The sequence below is a fragment of the Salvia miltiorrhiza genome, chromosome 5 (assembly GCF_028751815.1).
Source record: "Salvia miltiorrhiza cultivar Shanhuang (shh) chromosome 5, IMPLAD_Smil_shh, whole genome shotgun sequence".
Classification (NCBI taxonomy): Eukaryota; Viridiplantae; Streptophyta; class Magnoliopsida; order Lamiales; family Lamiaceae; genus Salvia; species Salvia miltiorrhiza.
The window spans coordinates 51,841,070-51,859,481 of NC_080391.1; the positions used below are offsets into that span (position 1 = coordinate 51,841,070).

The window sequence follows — 18,412 nt, forward strand, 5'->3', positions numbered from 1 at the left end:
AAATTAATAAAGATTTGCAAAAGATTAATACGAAAGTAAAATTACGCGTGCATATAAATAACGACTACAAATTTCTCTAATATAATCAATATAAATGTGACATAGAAATTATCGAAATTAAAAATAATACGCATGCCACAGAAGAATCCTAACAGAATCTATTCCAACTCACATCTTCTGTTTCAGTATTCCATCACTGGTGACAAACGATGGTCGCCGGAGAGAGGTGGTGCGTGGTGACGGGCGGGAGAGGCTTCGCGGCGAGGCATCTGGTGGTTATGCTCATCCAACGCGGCGTTTATTCCGTGCGCATTTCCGATTTGGGGCCTACCATCGCGCTCGACGCCGACGAGGAGACCGGCGTTCTCGGCAGCGCATTCAAGTCCGGTCGCGCGCAGTATGTCACCGCAGATCTTCGCGACAAATCTCAAGTGCTCAGAGGTTCGATTTTCTCCGCATTAATGTCGTAATTGAGGTTCAATTTTTCGAAAAAAACGTATATATGTATTGATTGAGAGCTGCGAATTGTAAAGTGTAGTAAATGTTAGTTAATGAAGTAGTTATTTGAATCTACTGTAGTTGATAACGACAGTTATTGACTTGACCTCATTTTTCTTTTTCTTAACTTTTGGTGTTTTAGAGTTCGATTTTTGTTGATACTGTTTTGACCTTTTTCGTGATTGTGACTGTGAATGCAGCTTTCAATGGAGCTGAAGTCGTGTTTCACATGGCTGCTCCCGATTCATCAATCAATAACCATCAGCTGCAGTATTCTGTCAATGTGCAAGGTTGAGTTTTGGGCCATCTAGATCGGATCAGTGTGTGTGTTGTGTGCATTTTGCTGCATTTATTTAAATGCTGCCTTCTGTTTATATGAACAAACAGTCTTTTGCTTTGATTTGATTGTGACTACGATCTACAGGAACCAAGAACGTCATTGATGCATGTATTGAGCAGAAAGTAAAACGACTTATATATACAAGCTCCCCAAGCGTAGTTTTCGATGGAGTTCACGAAATAATTAATGGAGATGAATCATTACCTTATCCTTCTACGGTATTGATTGGTTTCGTTTCATCTAAGATTGTTCGAAGTCTTTGTTAATGTTTTAATCTGGATTGTTTCACCAAATTTAAGATCCTGGTTTTCTCTCTATCTCTAGGTTCATAGTATTCCTTTTAGCTATTTCATCAAAGCCTATTTCTATCTAACTCTTCGTGTCCATGAAATTTTAAGCACAATGATTCGTACTCGGCCACAAAAGCTGAAGGAGAGGCCCTGGTTCTGAAGTCAAATGGGTCAAACGGACTACTAACGTGCTGCATTCGACCCAGCAGCATCTTTGGCCCCGGTGACAAGTTGCTCGTTCCATCTTTAATTGCTGCAGCAAGGGCTGGAAAATCTAAGGTAGTTACTTTAACTTTTTCTCAATCTATCTTGTAATCAAAAGTTGCTTTGTTTCAAGTGGAAGTACTAAAGTGGCTTCAGTTAATGTATACAAGTTGTCCTTCAAAAGGAAGGGAATAAGTGTAACTTTTTAGATCTCTCGTGAGGTGGGGATTCACATGGAATATGTTTGTTGACCTCTTGTGTTGTTGTAATTTTGCTTGACCGAGCAGAGTTTTTAACATCCATATCATGTTCTTTTTAATTGAATATTTTCCCGTGATGCTGTAAATCAGAAAGAAATTGTATGTTTGGACAGTTCTGATTATTTCCCCCCTATTGCTAATTTGAATGACAGTTCATCATCGGAGATGGCAACAACATATATGATTTTACTTATGTTGAGAATGTAGCACACGCTCACATATGTGCTGAACAAGCTTTGGCATCGGAAAAGAGTATAGCAGAAAAAGCTGGTGGACAGGTAGGAACTTCTATTATTTCAACACTTGGATGGTTGTATAACTTAGCAGGTTGAAATTGCCTGACCTGAATTAATGTATGAATAACTGAGGGTCTGTTGAATATTTCACTTGCAGGCATACTTCATTACCAATATGGAACGAATCAAATTTTGGGAGTTCATGTCTTTCATCCTTGAAGGTTTAGGTTATGACAGGTACTTCTTCAATATGAAGAAGCCTTATGCATCTTGGTTTCAATATCAAGAAGCCTTATGCATCTTGGTTTCACCATCCCAAAACTTTCCTAGTTGCCAGAGCATGAAGCCCACCTGTCTACCCGTGCCAATTGGCATAAATTTTTTTGTTTTGTAATGGTCTCAATCCGTTCAAAGGGGTCATTTGCTTTTAGATTTAAACAACAAAAGTATCATTGTCTCTGACCTTTTGTAATACGCAGGCCAAAAATTAAGATTCCTGCAGCCGTTGTGATGCCCATTGGGCATATGGTGGAGTTAATTTATAAAATCTTAGCCCCATATGGGATGAAAGTGCCACAGTTGACACCATCAAGAATCAGACTTCTATCTCGCAGCAGAACTTTTGATTGTAAAAAAGCCAATGATTGTCTTGGCTATATGCCTATTGTGACTCTCCAGGTCTAAACACCTCAGTCTTCTTATGCTGTTTACCATTTTGATCAAATGATGTGTGTTTTTTCGTCTAATGCTGTTTCTAATTTGAGATTATAAGACCTTGAAATACTGTATGTAGTGGCCACTTTATTTTAGGCCCTATCCTGTATTATTTTTGCTGGCTGGCAAAGTGTTCCACATTAAAGTGTAAACCTTCATCGGTGCAGCATTTAATAAAGGAATTAAAACTAAAAATCCCCCGAAAGCCAGGAACAAAACTCGGTTTTGATTTCATATATTTATTTTCTTCTAATGTTTGCTTTCATTGGATACTGATTCAAGCATATGAAGCTTATCCTGTGATGATTTATCCAGATTGATGTTACTATTTGCAGGAGGGACTCAGAAGAACAATTGAAGCATACCCGCACTTGAAGGCTGATGCTAAACTGAAAATGGATGGAACATCGAAAGGTAAATTGCTTATCTCCAATGGAAGAAGCACTTATTTTTACTTTGTGACATAAAAAACTTCTTATCCAGATGGGTATAGATGTGCATGTATCAAGGGGTTTCTATATAGGCAATGCATCATTCTGATGGACCATCATTATAGTTTGACGATATAGATTATGTTTGTATTGACATGCATCCACAAATCAGCATACAGACCCGTTATAGCTTATGAAATGTTGAAAGTGCATGGAGCAACTAGCATTAGGCGAATTGTTTGGTCTGGTAACGGGACACTCCAGGGACAAGCATTCTGAAACATTGGGAACTTAATCATTTAGTTGGTTGAAACCACAAAGATAAGTTATGCAAATCATGATGCTCAGGGACCTGTGTTATTGAATGAAAGCAAAACTGATCTTAGGTAAGTCTCTGGGGAAGTTAAAATGTAAAATTGGCTGACTTCTTGTTTAGTCAATCTGAAAGAAGAAAAAGGAAATTGTCTGCCAACTTGGTGGAAGAATCGATAGACATAAAGATTATGCATGGAGAGTTTTCCTCTTTTTGCCCACCACTTGCAGCATATTGCACTTTCTGCTTACTTGTTTTCTGTCTAAAGTTTTGCGTTGAGAGAAGAGACACACATACAAAGTGGAGCACAACACACGCACACTGAGCACAAACCACATGCCATCACCAGAAGGCTAGCAACCTTGGTGATTTCCGTCTAAAGTTGCATTTCCTAGGGGGCTAGACTCTTTCTTTCTTGATTAGTCTGCTTTCTTCTTTACAAGGCATTTTCAGTATTTCATGCTATTACTTGTGTGAGTGGAGCTTTGAGCCTAAAATAATTATACTTAACATTTGGAATGTATTTGATTTCACTAACGAAAATGGCTGCACGTCCAGTTTCTGCCACCCTACCCTCATGGAATAACAAGCAACTTCTCGCTGTAGTGCTGATCGTAGCTGCATATTACTTTTTCTTCGTATGGGGCAAACTATCCAACAAAACGTGAGCAATCCAGCCTTTTCTTTTTCTTGCATCCATATTATAGCCCCGCACTTCAATATGTTTTAGTTTATAGTTGTCAAAATTTCTCTCACATGCATTGAAATGATTTGAAATCTCATTACTATGGAAAATCTCCATGTGTGCTCTTTCAGGCAGGCTCACTTCTGATGATAGAACGCAGCTAGTCAGATATGCAATAGAGAGAAAATCTCAGAGGTATAAAGTCTAAATAACGGAAGTCGTACGCAAGAAGAATTACCGTTGCATTTACTCGTCTACTATTAAAAGATTGTGAGGAGAACTAAACACCATAGTTTGCTACTCTGTGTTTGATGTTCACAATCAACAAATTCCTTGTCAGCTAACTAACAGTATCAAGTGGCCAATGAAACAGGTAGTTTTATTGCTTTGTGGTGTTGTTATAAGCCAGTTTCACTGCAGAATGCTTCTATTCTATGATAGGTATGTATACTATCTTATCATTATCTTGTCTTTGTGCTCAAATGTATTTTTAGCATAATCTATGCTCTGCCCATCTATTTTTCGCCTCATTTCACTTTTATAGAATATCGACTTATTTGTTTCATTTTTTTTATGGCTAACAGCAGCAACACCATCTGGATTCTTTGGAAGATATTATGGCACATTGGATTATTTTAAGGATTGTTGTTGCCCATATTCGTTTTGATTGTGACACTTTCTTGAATTTGAAATAAGTTATGGTGAAAAACTATCATTTTTCAGGAAGATTGTGCACATTATGTTTCTTGAAACGATCCTTGGAGTGGTTGTATTGCCAACTAAGGGTGTAAGTAAATCGAGCTAACCTATTAATGCTAGGACGGGCTTGGAGAAAACTCGACTCCAATGTTGGAGTTGAGCTCCAACTCAGCAATATTAGGCTCACGAGTCTTATCGAGCCTAATCAAATTTAGAAGTAAATTTGTACACATGTACACTTTCATCTATAAATAAGTGGAGTTGAATTGAAGTAAATTTATCAAATCTTCAAGTTAAAAATATATATACATTTACCGAATTTGCCGGTTAAAAATATATATACATGTGCCAGTACTGCATTAACATTTACATGATGAATCTGTTATCACATCAAGGTCTGAAATGATCAAAAAAGTATTTCCTTGCACTACCCTTATTTCCGATGGTACCGTCAATTCGCCTTGTTGCTCGTCTCACCGGTCATTCGCCTATTCTGATCATCCCCAGTCTCTCGAGTTCATACAGCATCAGGAGTGCAGCAGAGTCGTACGAGCTCTTCTTATCACCTCTGGCCTCTCCCATGAGCTCCAGTTTGCCTGAATTGGGTATGGTCAAGCTGATCTGTGACTCGAAACTGCAGAAGCTCGTCGTGTCACCAAATGTGAAGGCCATTCTGTCCACACACAACGCTCATTAGCCAACCTCACAAACAAACAGGAAGCAAATGGTTTGACACAGACAAGGAATGCAATGTGCTAACCTTGATTTTTCCTCCGTCGTCTGGAAACTAGGCGCTGGCCACTGCAGTCTCATGCATAGGGTGTGGAGTGAGGTCCGTGGCCCCCCTTTCTTCATCTCGATCGGCGGAATCACTGTCGAGAAGGCAAATCATCACAACTGGAGTAGAATTCAATAGAATCTTCGTAGTTACACGTTAAAATACTCAATCATATGTATTGTCAATCTAATCTATCACCCAAAGTAAACGCCCCCTAAATACCTGGAATGTCCACCATCTGAGACGAGCACTCTGTGCTGGATGAATCTACGATGCTCTCTTGCTGCGATTGAACTATCTTTTGCCTTTTGGGGACTGATCCAGAGGTTTCACTCAGCTGCTTGCAGTGAATGCCATCATCCGACACTGCAAATGATGGGGCTTCTGCATCGGAGTCGTGCTTTGGCCGCTTGGAAGATTTTATTCCTCTCGACTGTAATCAAGAATGAAAGCATCTAAATAAGCAAACTACTGGTATTTATAGTGATGCTATTTATAGTGAAGAGAAAGAAAAAAAACCTCTAATTTCTTCAATAACTGAAGAGCTGCCATTCCCTTTGCAGCTTTCGAGTTAGGTCCAACGCCATTGCCATTTAAGAGCACGCTTTCGAGCTGCAACTTCAGTTCTGCATGCACAACATCACCTTTCATCACATAATGTTGTTTGATGAAGTAACCAAGAGAGTCGCACAGCTCAGTCAGTTCGCGTGAGGGTTGCAGCTCAAGTTTCTCAGGAGTCACAAGAGGAGATAGTATAGGTTTAAAGACTCTCCAAACTTCATCAAGATTGAGTTTAGAATCAATGAGCACTGCACCAGCTATACCTTCCACCAAGTCCCCGAGCACCTAGACACGAACAAACAGAAACCGGGGAGAACACCAAATGAGTGCATTCTGATAACTGAAAACGCATTATTAAACTGAAATAAGTAGGTAACAAGTTATACAGAATACAGTTGCCAAAAGCTAGAAACTCACCTTAGGACCTTTGATATCTGGTGTTAATGCTGAGGTGCTCATGCTAGATACAAGATTCACAAATGTTGAAATTTGGCTCTCTAGAGACGATGAGACGTGCTGAAGGTGCGGATGAAGGTTCTGTCTCACAGCAGCCAGGGCAAAGTTGTCGTTATTCACGGATGCAGAACGCATGTCTGTCAGCAGCCCGGGGTCGACTTCTCTATGGTTCATATAAAGATGACGTGTGACAAGTATGTCAAGCACGGCATCACCAAGAAACTCGAGGCGCTGTACAGATTCAGCAGGCAGAAACTCAAATAACGAAAAACGTATAAATTCAAAGAATCAACATAATTATAAAATACTCCCTCCGTCCCACTAAAAGTGGCCACATTTCCATTTTGGTTTGTCCCACTAAAAGTGGCCACTTTCCTAAAATGGAAATATTTAGTATTTAATTAAGTTTAATTAATCAATTTAATTAAATTTCTAATTAAACTTAAACCCTCATTAACTTAACAAACACACACACACAAAACACACACATTCATCTTCTCTCTCTCTACTCCCCCCCCCCCCCACACAGCCCCTCCCCTCGCCCATCTCTCTTCTTCTCCGGCGAGAAGCGGACGACACCAACGCCGGCGTCGGTCGCCGCCCCCGACCTCCCTCTCCCTGGCCTCTGCTCTCTCTCCCTCGCCCGTCGGTCGCCGCCCCCGACCTCCCTCTCCCTGGCCTCTGCTCTCCCCCCTCGCCCCACCCCTGAACTCCTTGTCCCTCGCCTCTACTCCCTCCCTCTCGCCACCCCCATGGCCGCCGCCGCCTAGAACACACACACCGCCGCTCGTTTCCCCAGGCGCCGCCCTTCTCTCACAAACCCTAGATCTACCGCATCAGCTTCGATTTCCGGCGACCATAGCAGCAGCTTCAATTTTGGGGGCTAGGGCTCCGATTGGCGATTTTGGGGGTTAGGGTTCCGATGACGTTCCCTACAATCTCTGATTTGGGTGTCTCATTTTGGGGGCTAGGCCACTCCGTCCGTCCGTCCGGCTATGCCACGGCTCTGCTCCGGTAATTTCTGGATTTGAAGCAAATCATTTTTTAAACACATATGGGAGAATTTGAAGGTAATTTCTGGATTTGAAGATTTTTGGATTATGCGATTGATGGGTTTGAAGAATTTTTGGAATGGAAGAATTTCTTGGAGAATTGGTTTTGAGTTTGAAGAATTTCTGGCTATGCGATTTGATGAATCTGGTTTGGGTGTTGGATTTGCGGTTTGATAGAGGGGCATGGGGCCACCGTCGCCGGCGCGGCGCCGGCGATCGGCATCGCCGTCGTCGGAACAGATGCAGTGAGAATGTGACCAAACTTAATTAGTCATTTGATTTTGGTGGACCATATTAATTAAAACATAATAACTCTTTTCTTAATCTCCGTGCCGAAAAGAACGTGGCCGCTTTTAGCGGGACGGAGGGAGTAATAATAATAAAGAAAATCTCACAATATAGAAGATGGTTTGTACCTCATAAGAATAGCCAGCACCTTTTTCAGATCCTGCAGCATGTGTTATTGCTTCCAGCAATAATCCTTTTGTGGAGAAGTTATACCCAAGCTTCGACTCTAGAATACTGATATCCTCAGCTTTTGGAGCATAACTATAGAGAGATGCAGTTCTGATAGCATCGTCTACCAAAAAATGTTCAGAGTCGACCTCTATGCCAAGCCACTTCATCAAACTAATTGCAGCTGTCAAACCACCTCCTTCATAGTATGCCCCAATAAGAGCTTCAACGCAGTCAGATATGGTCTTTGAAACAATCCAACGATGACCTTTATCACAAGTCTTTCCAAGCTTTACGTTGGTGTTTTCACTAAAAAATCTGTCAACGAGAGGCACTTCCCTCGTATCCAACTGATGCTCACATGGAGAAGGCCATATTGAACTTTGTCCTGGAGCAGTCCAACGGCGTGGCTCAAATGGGCAGTCCCGTACATATTCCTTTGAGACAAAAGTATATTCAAGATTGAGAATAGATGATAAAAATAGTGAAAGGATAAAGATAATCAAATAGATGCCCTAATCGATATAGAGACAAGAGACCTATGCCCCGAGGAAGGAAAATCAATGGGGACAGTGGAAAATCACATAGGATGCTTAGATCAAAGAAAATAACTTGCACCTGCAGCTTGCGATCTGTTCCAAATTTATGGAGAGCCGAGTTGGAAATGATCCGAGTACGATGTGAAGTCAATTGTCCTTCACACATCTCCGGATACTTAAGGAAGAGGTGGCAGCTAACGGCATACTTTAAGAACGAGTCGCCAAGCAACTCTAGTCGCTCCATGGAGAAACTCTCGTTACATCTTTGCGTAGTGATAGCTTCCAGAATCTAATTATACAAGAAAAAGAATTAAAAATTTAAAAATATGATAAAGTTAACGATTTTAATCAAATTACACCAAGGTATACCAACGAGCTTGAGATACTGGAATGGCCTGCATGTAGAGAAATTTCTTCCCTGAGCTGGCTGGCCAACATTAGCGTTTCCAGCCGCTGCATTACTGACGGTAGCAAATAAAATGACTTCAAGATATATGTAGTGATATCGGTGCCAACTACAAGTTCTGGAGGGATTTGAGCACGTTGTTGAGGCTTTTTCTCGACAGTCACTTTGCCGCCTGCATCTTTCTCTAGTGAATCACCTGATATTTAAGAAGATACTCATTCAACACAACTGGCATGAAAAATCAGAATAATGGATCGAAATATGGCTGATCCAATGCATCTCAAACTCAACATGTCAAGTAAAAAACTGCCAACATATATAACAAGAAGCTCGACTAACCTTCATTTCGGAAGTCCACAAGAAGATTATGTAAATTATGGCTTTGCTTCAGAAGCAACAAAGGCTGCTGTGGATGCTTTAGAACAATACCATACCTGGAATATGAAAAATAAATAAAGGGAATACGAGTATTAACTATGAAACAGAAATGACAATCCTTTACAACGTACTTTTTGTAGTAATAATTAGCAAAGGATGAATAACTTTCATCGCATTCTCCTTCAAAAGGGGTGGAACCTGATGTACCATTAACAATGTCCACAATCGAATAAATTCTGCCGGTATGAATGGCTACAACCACCATTTCTTTGATTCCATCTACAGTTGCAGATCTGTCGGCCAAGTGAATGATATCACTACTGAGTTTAGTCTCATCTAGATCGTGCATATGAATTGACGTATCTTCATCAACTGTTGCAGGTTGCTGAAGATTCAACAGAGCATTACTTTTTAAAAACTCTACAGTTGTAACAGCGGAATCAATTCCTGACCAGCTGATCACTGGTAGCTCAGTAGCTATATCCTCCGACTCCAAAGGCAAAAGTAAATACATATGTGATGGATCCCACGGCAATGCCTCCGTGCCAAATATGAATTTTCTTTTTCCCGATGATTTGACAAACAACTTCCCGAATAAACCGTTGAAAATTAGTTGTTGGAAACATTTAGCTTTCTCGACCTGTCACGAAGAAAAGATACATGACTATAGAGAACGAAAAATAGGGAGTTAAACAAATAGACGGTTAATGTTGGCGTATGATTTGACCTGTTGTCCATCGAGATGCATTTGGCCGCAGGAAGAAACGGAAACCTTAACAAATTTAGATAGCAAGTACAAATCCACTTCAATGTTTGCCACATCATCGGCTAGCTTGCTCTCCATCAAAAGTACAAAACTGGAATATTTTTGTTCCGCAATATTACAAGCAAAGTCAATTTTGTATGCATGAAAAATGACATCACCAAGTTTATCTCCCCAAGTTCCTGATAAAATGCGGGTGCGAATTGAACCGTGTAATTCCTTTCTCTTTGTTGTCCCTATAAGCGTTGGAATAAACATTGATGTTGAACACCACCGAAGTAAAGAGTAAAAGGTTACTACAAATAAGGAAGCAATTTTTGCAAAGAGTAAAAGTCAATTTTCGCAAATCAACACCCACGCCCCAAAAAAAGAAAAAATATCAAACTAGAAGGAAGTAACAGAAATCGAAATGGACAAAGACCAAACTTGTTTGTATATACTTACCTGGCCCTGAGGTTACTGCTTTGACTTTTGTCAGTTTTGTGTCGCCTTTCAAGGTGGAATCCTTCTGAGCGGACCCGGTTACTGCTTTGACTTTTTTCAGTTTTGTGTTGCCTTTCAAGGTGGAATCCTTCTGTGCGGACCCTTGCTTTGAAGGAAGTAAACGATCATCAAGAGCGCCCATCAAATGCAACTTCTTACACGCATCCAAGCAAACAAGCTGCTTAGATACATTAGGACTGCGTGCTGCAGGTCCGATTATAGTTTGGAAAGATGCATTGGGAGGTAGAGTCATCTTGCATCGATACAGATTTCCCTCTGTCGAGATTTCAAAGTTTGGCTTTGGAGAGAAGGATCTACAGTGGAAACATGATATTAAACGGCTTATGATAATAAAATTTTCTATTAATTATAGAAATGAGAACATAAAATCTTACTTGTCTAGAGGTAGGTTTTGACAGTATCTATGTAGGAGGCTGATGCTGGAATCTGATGTAACTGATGCTCCAGACGATTCTACAACATATGAAACTACTTTGTTTGTATTGCAAGCTTTAACTGGAGAATCACCGGGGTCTCGATTCACGGCTGTATGTATCATTGATGTTTCACTTCTAGTAATGAAAAGCATATGATCTATCTGCTTGGCATTTCCTCTGAAAGATGTACAAATCATTAGACTTTCAGCTCGATATTGGTATGCATTAAGTAAAAGTAAATATATTTAGGCTACTTGTTTCACCTCTCGAGCATGGTGATGTAATGAGAATCCTTGTGGCGAGCTCTCCCCCGTGATTGAATATAACTACGAACAGTCTTTGGTAGATCAAAGCGAATCACCCAGGAACATTTGGCTACATCAATTCCCTCCTCAAGCACATCAGTGGAAAATAGAAGATTTACCTAAAAATTACTCATCAATCATGGTATTGGCAAGATGAAGGAAAAAAAAAAAATCAAGTTGCATCAAGTACCATATATGCACTTACCCTCCCATTACGAAATGATTCCAGAATATCCAACTGTGCTTTAGATGAAAGACCGCCGACACCAGACTTACTTCCCGTCAAATATGAAAAATTGAAATGAGATAAATTGTCTATTTTCTTCATCACTCTTTCGATTACTTTAGCAGCAATTATTCTTTCAACAAATATGATACACAGAAGCTCTGTATCTTTCCTGCAGCCATATGAGAGCCAGTAGTGAGAAAACGAATTGCACATAAGCAAATCTGAATATTTGAAGTGTGTCTATATATGCAAGGGAATGGCATCATCAACTTGTTACCCGAACGATCTAAAAATTTCAAGTAGCTCGACTAGCTTCGGAGATATTTGGCCTGTAGCTAGTGAACCTGATCCACCATTCACATTTAGAAGATTCTTATGCTCTGCAAAGTCAATAAGAATCACATAAGTAAGATTCAAATCTCTCTCTCTCTCTCTCTCTCTCTCTCTCTCTCTCTCTCACACACACACACACACAAGAAGTGAAGCAAGGTCAAGCTGCATAATCTACCATTTGCATTCCATGTAAGATGAACCTTCAAAAACTCATCTAGAGCTCCTTCGATTATTGAAAGAACCTCCTGAAGAAACTTTTCATATTGCATGACGCCTTCCTTAAAAACCTCACATTCTTCTTGAACCTTAGGAGCACTTTCCATGCATACTTTAACAGCCTACATGCGGTAAGTTGACATACTCATAAGAAGACGATGAAGATCCATGAGTATATTGATAAGTTGACCTTAGCTTTTCCTTATTACTCATCAAGTCGAAGATTGTGTCAATTTCAGTTTTAACTTAGAAGGAACTGATAGACAACACGCTCTCTTCACTAGCAATATTAAAGTGCATACAACTTAAAAAGTAACAAGAGTTGCTTCAGCATAATATTATCTATAAACTGTACCTAAAATTATAATTTGAAAGACCCTAATTTATCTCTAAGTCGTATAGAGCATATATCTACCTCATAAGCGCATAGCAGCCCAAGATTTTCAAAGCAAAACACAATTTTTGAATGATCGCTGGCCATTCTATCCTGCAACAACTTGCATCTGTTGGCCATTTCTGTGTCCTGACTTGGCAGGGACTCTTTTACTCCAAGCAAAACCGCATTGAACTGTCACAGAAGACTGCAATAAGGGTGTGATATAATCGAACAGAAACCTGATATTTTACCCACAATTCTGTAAACAGATGTACCAGAAATTAAGAGAAGGTGGCACATAAAATGACCATAACCATTTAATGAAAGTATTTTGATACACAATCATGCTTTAGCTTACTTCATCATCAAACAAAATAAACAACCGCCACTTGTCAAACAAAATTTGTGCAGCAGAAAATAACAAACTAACATGCATATGGTTTAAAGGACTGGACTTCAAATAACACATGAATGTGAGCTACATAAACCGGTACTTTGCTTGGTAAAATTCACCTTAGACAATGCAGATTCTATTTTATCTTTGATTTCAAAGTTGACAGGTAACGGATCATAAAATCTGCACATTGGCTTGGCCGAGGGAATATATTCCTCAATTTCTACTCTTTCCTCCAATGTATAAACCTGAACACCAAACATAATCCTTTCATTAATCAATGAATTGTCTTTGCAGCCATAAACATGTGATTTTTCAGCTCAATTGGTGCAGTTTTATCAGCGGGACCTGGGAATCTAACAAACTTTCAAGCTGCCCTATTTGTTGATTTGAGTCTTTAATGGATGAGGCACCTGATAAACACGGGCTTTGTAAGATTGTGTGCAAAATAATTCCATGCAATGAAAGAATAAAGCAAAAAAATCAGTACTTGAAATTATCAAAAAAAAAAAGACAAGGAAAAGGATGCTTTAATACCAAGAAGAAATGCACCAAACAATCAATTCTCATTCAGTTTGGCACAAAAATATTACCTTTTTCTTTGAAAACAAAAGGTAAAAATGAGTATGGATTACCTTTTCTAATTACGGGAGAAGCAGTCATCCCAAAAATCTTCGGTCTTACCGAAGATCTGTGATAAAATTCCTTCAAATTCAAGTCATCAATCAGGACAAAATTAAAGAATCAACATAATAATCAAAAGATATACAGATGTAATGGAAATGAAGTTCACCTCCATTATTTTTGCATAAGGATGGTTACCACTGGCTCGGTGGCATTCATCTAGGACAATGAAACCAAATACTTTAAAACTTATATATGCTTTCCTCAAAGCGTCCAATAAGATTTGCGGAGTCATGACCAACACCTAAACCAAGAAAAATAAAGACTGATCCACATTGCAGAAGAAACATGGGCAGATATGCATTGCATATAATGCATGTTGGCATATTTCTAGTTACTTCAGCATTCACAACCATAACCAACAATGAAAGCATTGTGTATTGCGTTCCAATAGTAAGTTTCCAAATTGGCATAGTTGATATGTGATGGTGGCCTTTAGAAGGATTAGAGTAGAAGGTACTGCCAAATTGCTAATTAACTAACATCGTGGTTGTTGATCTCCTTCTCCCAAATTTCGGCATTCCAATCATCAACTCCTAGGGCACCATAATATTCCTTCACAAGAAGATCTGTGTGTGATTGTATCTCCTTAAATTGCTGTCATGTAAGGAAAAAAGTATAAATGAGAAACATAAGAAACAACTAGGAAACATCACTCCCAACAAACTATCTCGGTGAATAGTAACATAACAAAATAATGAAAGCTGGAAGCTGTTTATAACTAGCGGAGGAATATAATGACAGCCAGATACTGTTCAACTAGCACTAGTAGACGAGCTTAACTTTCACGAACGCAAAAGCATTATAAAAACAAGATCTATTGAAATCAGGGGCAGCTCTTATTCGAGGGGTGTTACAACATTACTAAGTTTTTATTCATCGAATGAATTTATATGTTGCAACGAATGAATCAAGATCCCATGATTGAAATATGGAAAAATCTTTGTAGCTTCAAATCCAAAATTTCCCATTTCCCTATGCTCCTACAAAATTGTTTCAACAATCTAATCTACGATAAAGAACAAGAAACAAACTACTCGAAGATACATACATTAAAGAACAGCCACATAACCTAGGTGGAGTTCAACAACTTTCACAAACTTGACAAGAAGGATCACCCATTACAGTTAAATAACAGGAAAAAAACACTGAAATCACACAAGTCACAGCATAAGAATAACCATCAAGAACTCAAAGCTAATAAACTCAAGAAATAACACTAACTAAACATGCCTGGTGAACAAGATGAACAGTGGGAGCCAAGAAAGCAATCAGCTTTTTGCCACCATCTTTGTTCTTCAAAGATCTACCAATTTCCTTGACCATCATAATGGCTATCATAGTTTTCCCAGCCCCAGTCTCCAACATTGCTATAGTGTTCCTTTTCATTGCCACCTCATACACCTTCAGTTGATACCTATCATCCATGCACACAACCACACTTAAACAGTTAACAAAAATACCCAAAACAAACACACACACACACACACATTCATGTGCCAAAAAAATTCAAGAATGACACAGTAAATAAATAAATAAAAACAACAACAAACAGCACACACTCTCTGGGAATCGATACACGATCTGTATCCATCTGGTCGGCCTCAGGCAGTGCAGAATCCAAAGCCTCTGGCCTTCTCTTCAAGGGTTTGGCCACTCTCTTCTCTTCTTCCATCTCCATTGCTGAGTTGAGTTGAGGGTTATAAAACTAAGATGATCACACAGTAATCGTGTCAGAGGGTTGTTACAGAACTAGTCTAGAAAATTTCACAATTTCTTCAGTCTGTCAAGTGTGTGCGTGTGTGAGAGAGGCAAAGTTGAGAACTTTTTAATGGTGACAATTATTGTCGAAAAAAGTGAAGGAACGCAGAATAAGAAAAGGAAATTGGAAAAAGGGACACCAACACAAGTATGCGAGAAATCAAAGCTAAAAAGAAAGATCAGATTTTTACGGAAGCTAAGGAAACGAATAAGATTTTTACTGAGAATTCGGTGAGAGAAGAAAAGGAAGGAAGATATTTTCCAACAAAGTAAATATTATTGGTGAAAAAATCAGCCTGCGCCACAACCCATGGCTCCATGGATCAAAAGACTTGTACATTTTGGATACAAGTACAACACCGTCACCAAACACATTAAATTTTGAGTTACTTTCTTTGTTTCTTGGAATCATAATTCGTATAGCAACAAAGTTTAATACTCCCATCCTCCACAAAATTGATAGAGTGATTTGGAGCATGAAATTTAATAAAATAATTAAAAATATGTATAAATTAAAAACATGAATTATCAAAATTGACTGGAGAAATAAACCATCAAAATTATGTTAAATGGTTAGAATTGTACAAATACTGTGAATGAAGTTTAAAATATAATGTCGATCCTATTAAACACTTTAATAGGACACTTATAAGTATTTTGGTAGAGTATGTGAATGATTTGTACCGACATCCGCACGTGAGAATTTATGTTAAAATATAAGAGTAGTTTTTGAAAAGAAAAAAAAATACTAAATTTTGCTTGGATTGACCAAAGTGGTAATAAGATTACAATTTTGTGGACGAATGAAGTATTGTTTTTGTAAAATTATATCAAATTGTGACACTTATTCTAAAATAGAGAAAATTATTGTACAATATTAACACGTAGTTCTATCTCAATTTTCGCAAAATTAAATGTATTTGGTAGATTGTAAACTACTCCCTCCGTCCCACTCCAATAGGCTCACTTCTTTTGGGCACGGAGATTAAGAAAACTTACTTTTTAGTAGGAAAATGGTAGTAAAGTGGTGTGGTCCACACCAATTAAGTACAACTTTTTTACCCAAAAAGGAAACTGAGCCTATTGGAGTGGGACAACCCAAAAAGGAAACTGAGCCTATTGAAGTGGGACGGAGGGAGTATATCGGAGAGGTAACTCGTATTTAAAAATTTGAAAGTTTTATGTTATAGGTATTACTGTAATTTATTATATGAAGTCTCGATGGTTTTCAAAAGAAATTATCTGAAATCTCGATTTTTTTTTTTTGCCCTTAGACTTTATTTGTTCATCAATTGATATCGAAAGTTCGCAAATTTTCATGAGACAATCATGCCCATCTCAAGGTTAAGAGGGTGTTTGGCTGAGCTTATAAGCTCTTTAAAACATCTTATAAGCTCCTTCAAAGTGTTTGGCAAAATAAGCTCTTAAAGAGCTTATAAGCTCCAAAAATAAGCTCTAAGAGCTTATAAGCTCCCAAAAAAATAAGTTTATCTACCCCAACTTATTTTCTCATTATCTTATAAGCAACACTCATTTTATAAAAATAATTCAACTATAATTTTTTATTTTCATTTTTATTCGATTTTCTCTCTCTAAAAAAAATTTCTCTCACTAATTAAAAATTCTCTCTTTAGCTTATAAGCTAAATTACCCAAACACTTTGACAACTTATAAGCTACTAATAAACTACATCTTATAAGCTCTTGCTTATAACCTCTTTAAAATAAGCTTAGCCAAACACCCTCTAAGTTTGTCTTTTCATGTACACTAGTATACGCCCAATCGTGCAATGCACGAAGGACATCGAAATTAAACGACAAATTTTATAAATAAATGAATATAAGCATTATGATTCAATACACACACACACACACATATATATAATATAAATTATATGTTAAATTAATAAATATAAATATTAAATATAATAAAAATATATCGTATCTAAATATCTCGACCAGATTAAATCCACCGATCGAGATACTGAGGCAAAAAATTCAACTAATGAAATTGATGGAAACTTTTGGTGGAACCCAAACCTAACCATGCACCATCAAAATTAACAAAAATAACTCCAATACAAACTCACGATTTCGCGTGCATGAAAGATACACACATGACATGTGGCTCATTTTTATGTCTTTTCAAGCACCAAAATACATCCACTTCAATAATTTAATAATTTATACGATTCACATATCAATTTCTAAGGTTACAAAACTTGCGCAATTCTCATCGGAAATGACCATTGATTTATTCGATTTTCTATCAACGTACGAATGCTTCATTCTTGACGGTACGTGACGAACCAAGGATGATTGTTGATAAATTTCATATGGTTTGATTGGAAGATCAACCATGATTTGTGACGGAGAATGCGTTTGATGAATCTTAGGATGAGGAAATCAGGTGAACTTATTATTTACCGACATTGCTTCTGCCTCTCCGCTTCTTCTTAAGCATCACTTCTTCTTCTCATCAAAGAAATATATAGACATAAATTGATTGTTAAGGAGATGAGTATAATTGATAAGGAAATAATGTCAATTAGATTTGTATTTATAAAAGACGATTAAAGGTTACCTTTGGAGATTTAACCATCTTCTTCTTCATCTGCAAATGCAACTCATCTTCTTTTTCGGATGTTTTTGCCTTTTTGGTATGGCAAAATTCTTCTTTTTCGAAAGTTCTTGGATTTTTGGATTGGTGAAATTACTGCATCAGATCGGAATTGATTTCTAAAAAAAATCAATTTTTTTTTATTATCACTAAACAAATCAAGTCCAAATCTGATTGAAAGCAATAAGAATTAAAACTGAATAGAAGAAATTATTGACATGCATATTACAATAATTGAGTGAGAAGCAATAATATGAAAGAAATAGTCTAAATCGAAACTTAAAAAGAAAAATAGATGAAACTTCATTTAACATTTCAACAATAACCTTACTTACCATGAATGCATGCTTGCCTTATGCTATTTATGAAGCAAAAAAAAAAGGGTCATTACTTTTTAAAAGAACTGTTGATCACATAATTATTTGTTACGATCATTTAAAAGAAACTGTAAAAAATAGCTCAAATAATAATAATAATACTTCCTCCGTCCCCAAAATAAGTTCCTCTTTGGGGACG

At 37.9% G+C, this 18,412-nt stretch overlaps 2 protein-coding genes and 1 long non-coding RNA gene across 6 annotated transcripts; 1 reads left to right on the forward strand and 2 right to left on the reverse strand.

Annotated features, from left to right (window-relative positions):
* Positions 1-129: 129 nt before the first annotated feature.
* On the forward strand, positions 130-4,697 carry LOC131024937 (3beta-hydroxysteroid-dehydrogenase/decarboxylase-like). 4 transcript variants are annotated; one of them, XM_057954503.1, is made up of 12 exons: positions 130-441; positions 699-788; positions 923-1,056; positions 1,237-1,407; positions 1,745-1,870; positions 1,986-2,065; positions 2,308-2,506; positions 2,878-2,956; positions 3,845-3,950; positions 4,103-4,241; positions 4,345-4,412; positions 4,556-4,697. In XM_057954503.1, the coding sequence occupies exons 1-10, from the start codon at positions 210-212 to the stop codon at positions 4,116-4,118; spliced, it is 1,233 nt and encodes a 410-aa protein (XP_057810486.1). In that variant the 5' UTR covers positions 130-209; the 3' UTR covers positions 4,119-4,241; positions 4,345-4,412; positions 4,556-4,697. The 4 variants fall into 4 exon arrangements, with proteins under 4 accessions (XP_057810486.1, XP_057810487.1, XP_057810484.1 ...); XM_057954504.1 differs by having other exon boundaries at positions 4,559-4,697; XM_057954501.1 differs by having other exon boundaries at positions 4,103-4,166.
* Positions 4,698-4,957: 260 nt separating this feature from the next.
* Positions 4,958-15,564, reverse strand: LOC131024895 (endoribonuclease Dicer homolog 3a-like). The gene is made up of 25 exons (XM_057954442.1): positions 15,079-15,564; positions 14,750-14,933; positions 14,000-14,113; positions 13,626-13,760; positions 13,468-13,537; positions 13,181-13,245; positions 12,952-13,080; positions 12,478-12,630; positions 12,022-12,184; positions 11,791-11,893; positions 11,490-11,682; positions 11,243-11,403; positions 10,938-11,156; positions 10,504-10,856; positions 10,024-10,295; positions 9,428-9,936; positions 9,258-9,352; positions 8,882-9,114; positions 8,592-8,801; positions 7,934-8,410; positions 6,427-6,696; positions 5,968-6,294; positions 5,671-5,881; positions 5,431-5,542; positions 4,958-5,343 (listed from the first exon to the last, which is right to left on the reverse strand). The coding sequence occupies exons 1-25, from the start codon at positions 15,195-15,197 to the stop codon at positions 5,151-5,153; spliced, it is 5,070 nt and encodes a 1,689-aa protein (XP_057810425.1). The 5' UTR covers positions 15,198-15,564; the 3' UTR covers positions 4,958-5,150.
* Positions 15,565-17,336: 1,772 nt separating this feature from the next.
* LOC131025017 (uncharacterized) lies at positions 17,337-18,213 on the reverse strand. Its single transcript, XR_009102058.1, has 2 exons — positions 17,861-18,213; positions 17,337-17,748 (listed from the first exon to the last, which is right to left on the reverse strand). It is a non-coding gene; the product is annotated as an uncharacterized LOC131025017 (long non-coding RNA).
* Positions 18,214-18,412: the final 199 nt, after the last annotated feature.

Bases quoted from the DNA above. Each gene is read 5' to 3' on its own strand.
- LOC131024937 (XM_057954503.1), top strand. From the start codon at position 210: ATGGTCGCCGGAGAGAGGTGGTGCGTGGTGACGGGCGGGAGAGGCTTC. The intron at 789-922 runs GTTGAGTTTTGG...TACGATCTACAG, and splicing joins GTATTCTGTCAATGTGCAAG to GAACCAAGAACGTCATTGAT. The intron at 2,507-2,877 runs GTCTAAACACCT...TACTATTTGCAG, and splicing joins TGCCTATTGTGACTCTCCAG to GAGGGACTCAGAAGAACAAT.
- LOC131024895 (XM_057954442.1), bottom strand. From the start codon at position 15,197: ATGGAGATGGAAGAAGAGAAGAGAGTGGCCAAACCCTTGAAGAGAAGG. The intron at 11,894-12,021 runs GTAGATTATGCA...TTGACTTTGCAG, and splicing joins TCTTACATGGAATGCAAATG to AGCATAAGAATCTTCTAAAT. The intron at 8,411-8,591 runs GTGCAAGTTATT...TTTGTCTCAAAG, and splicing joins GAACAGATCGCAAGCTGCAG to GAATATGTACGGGACTGCCC.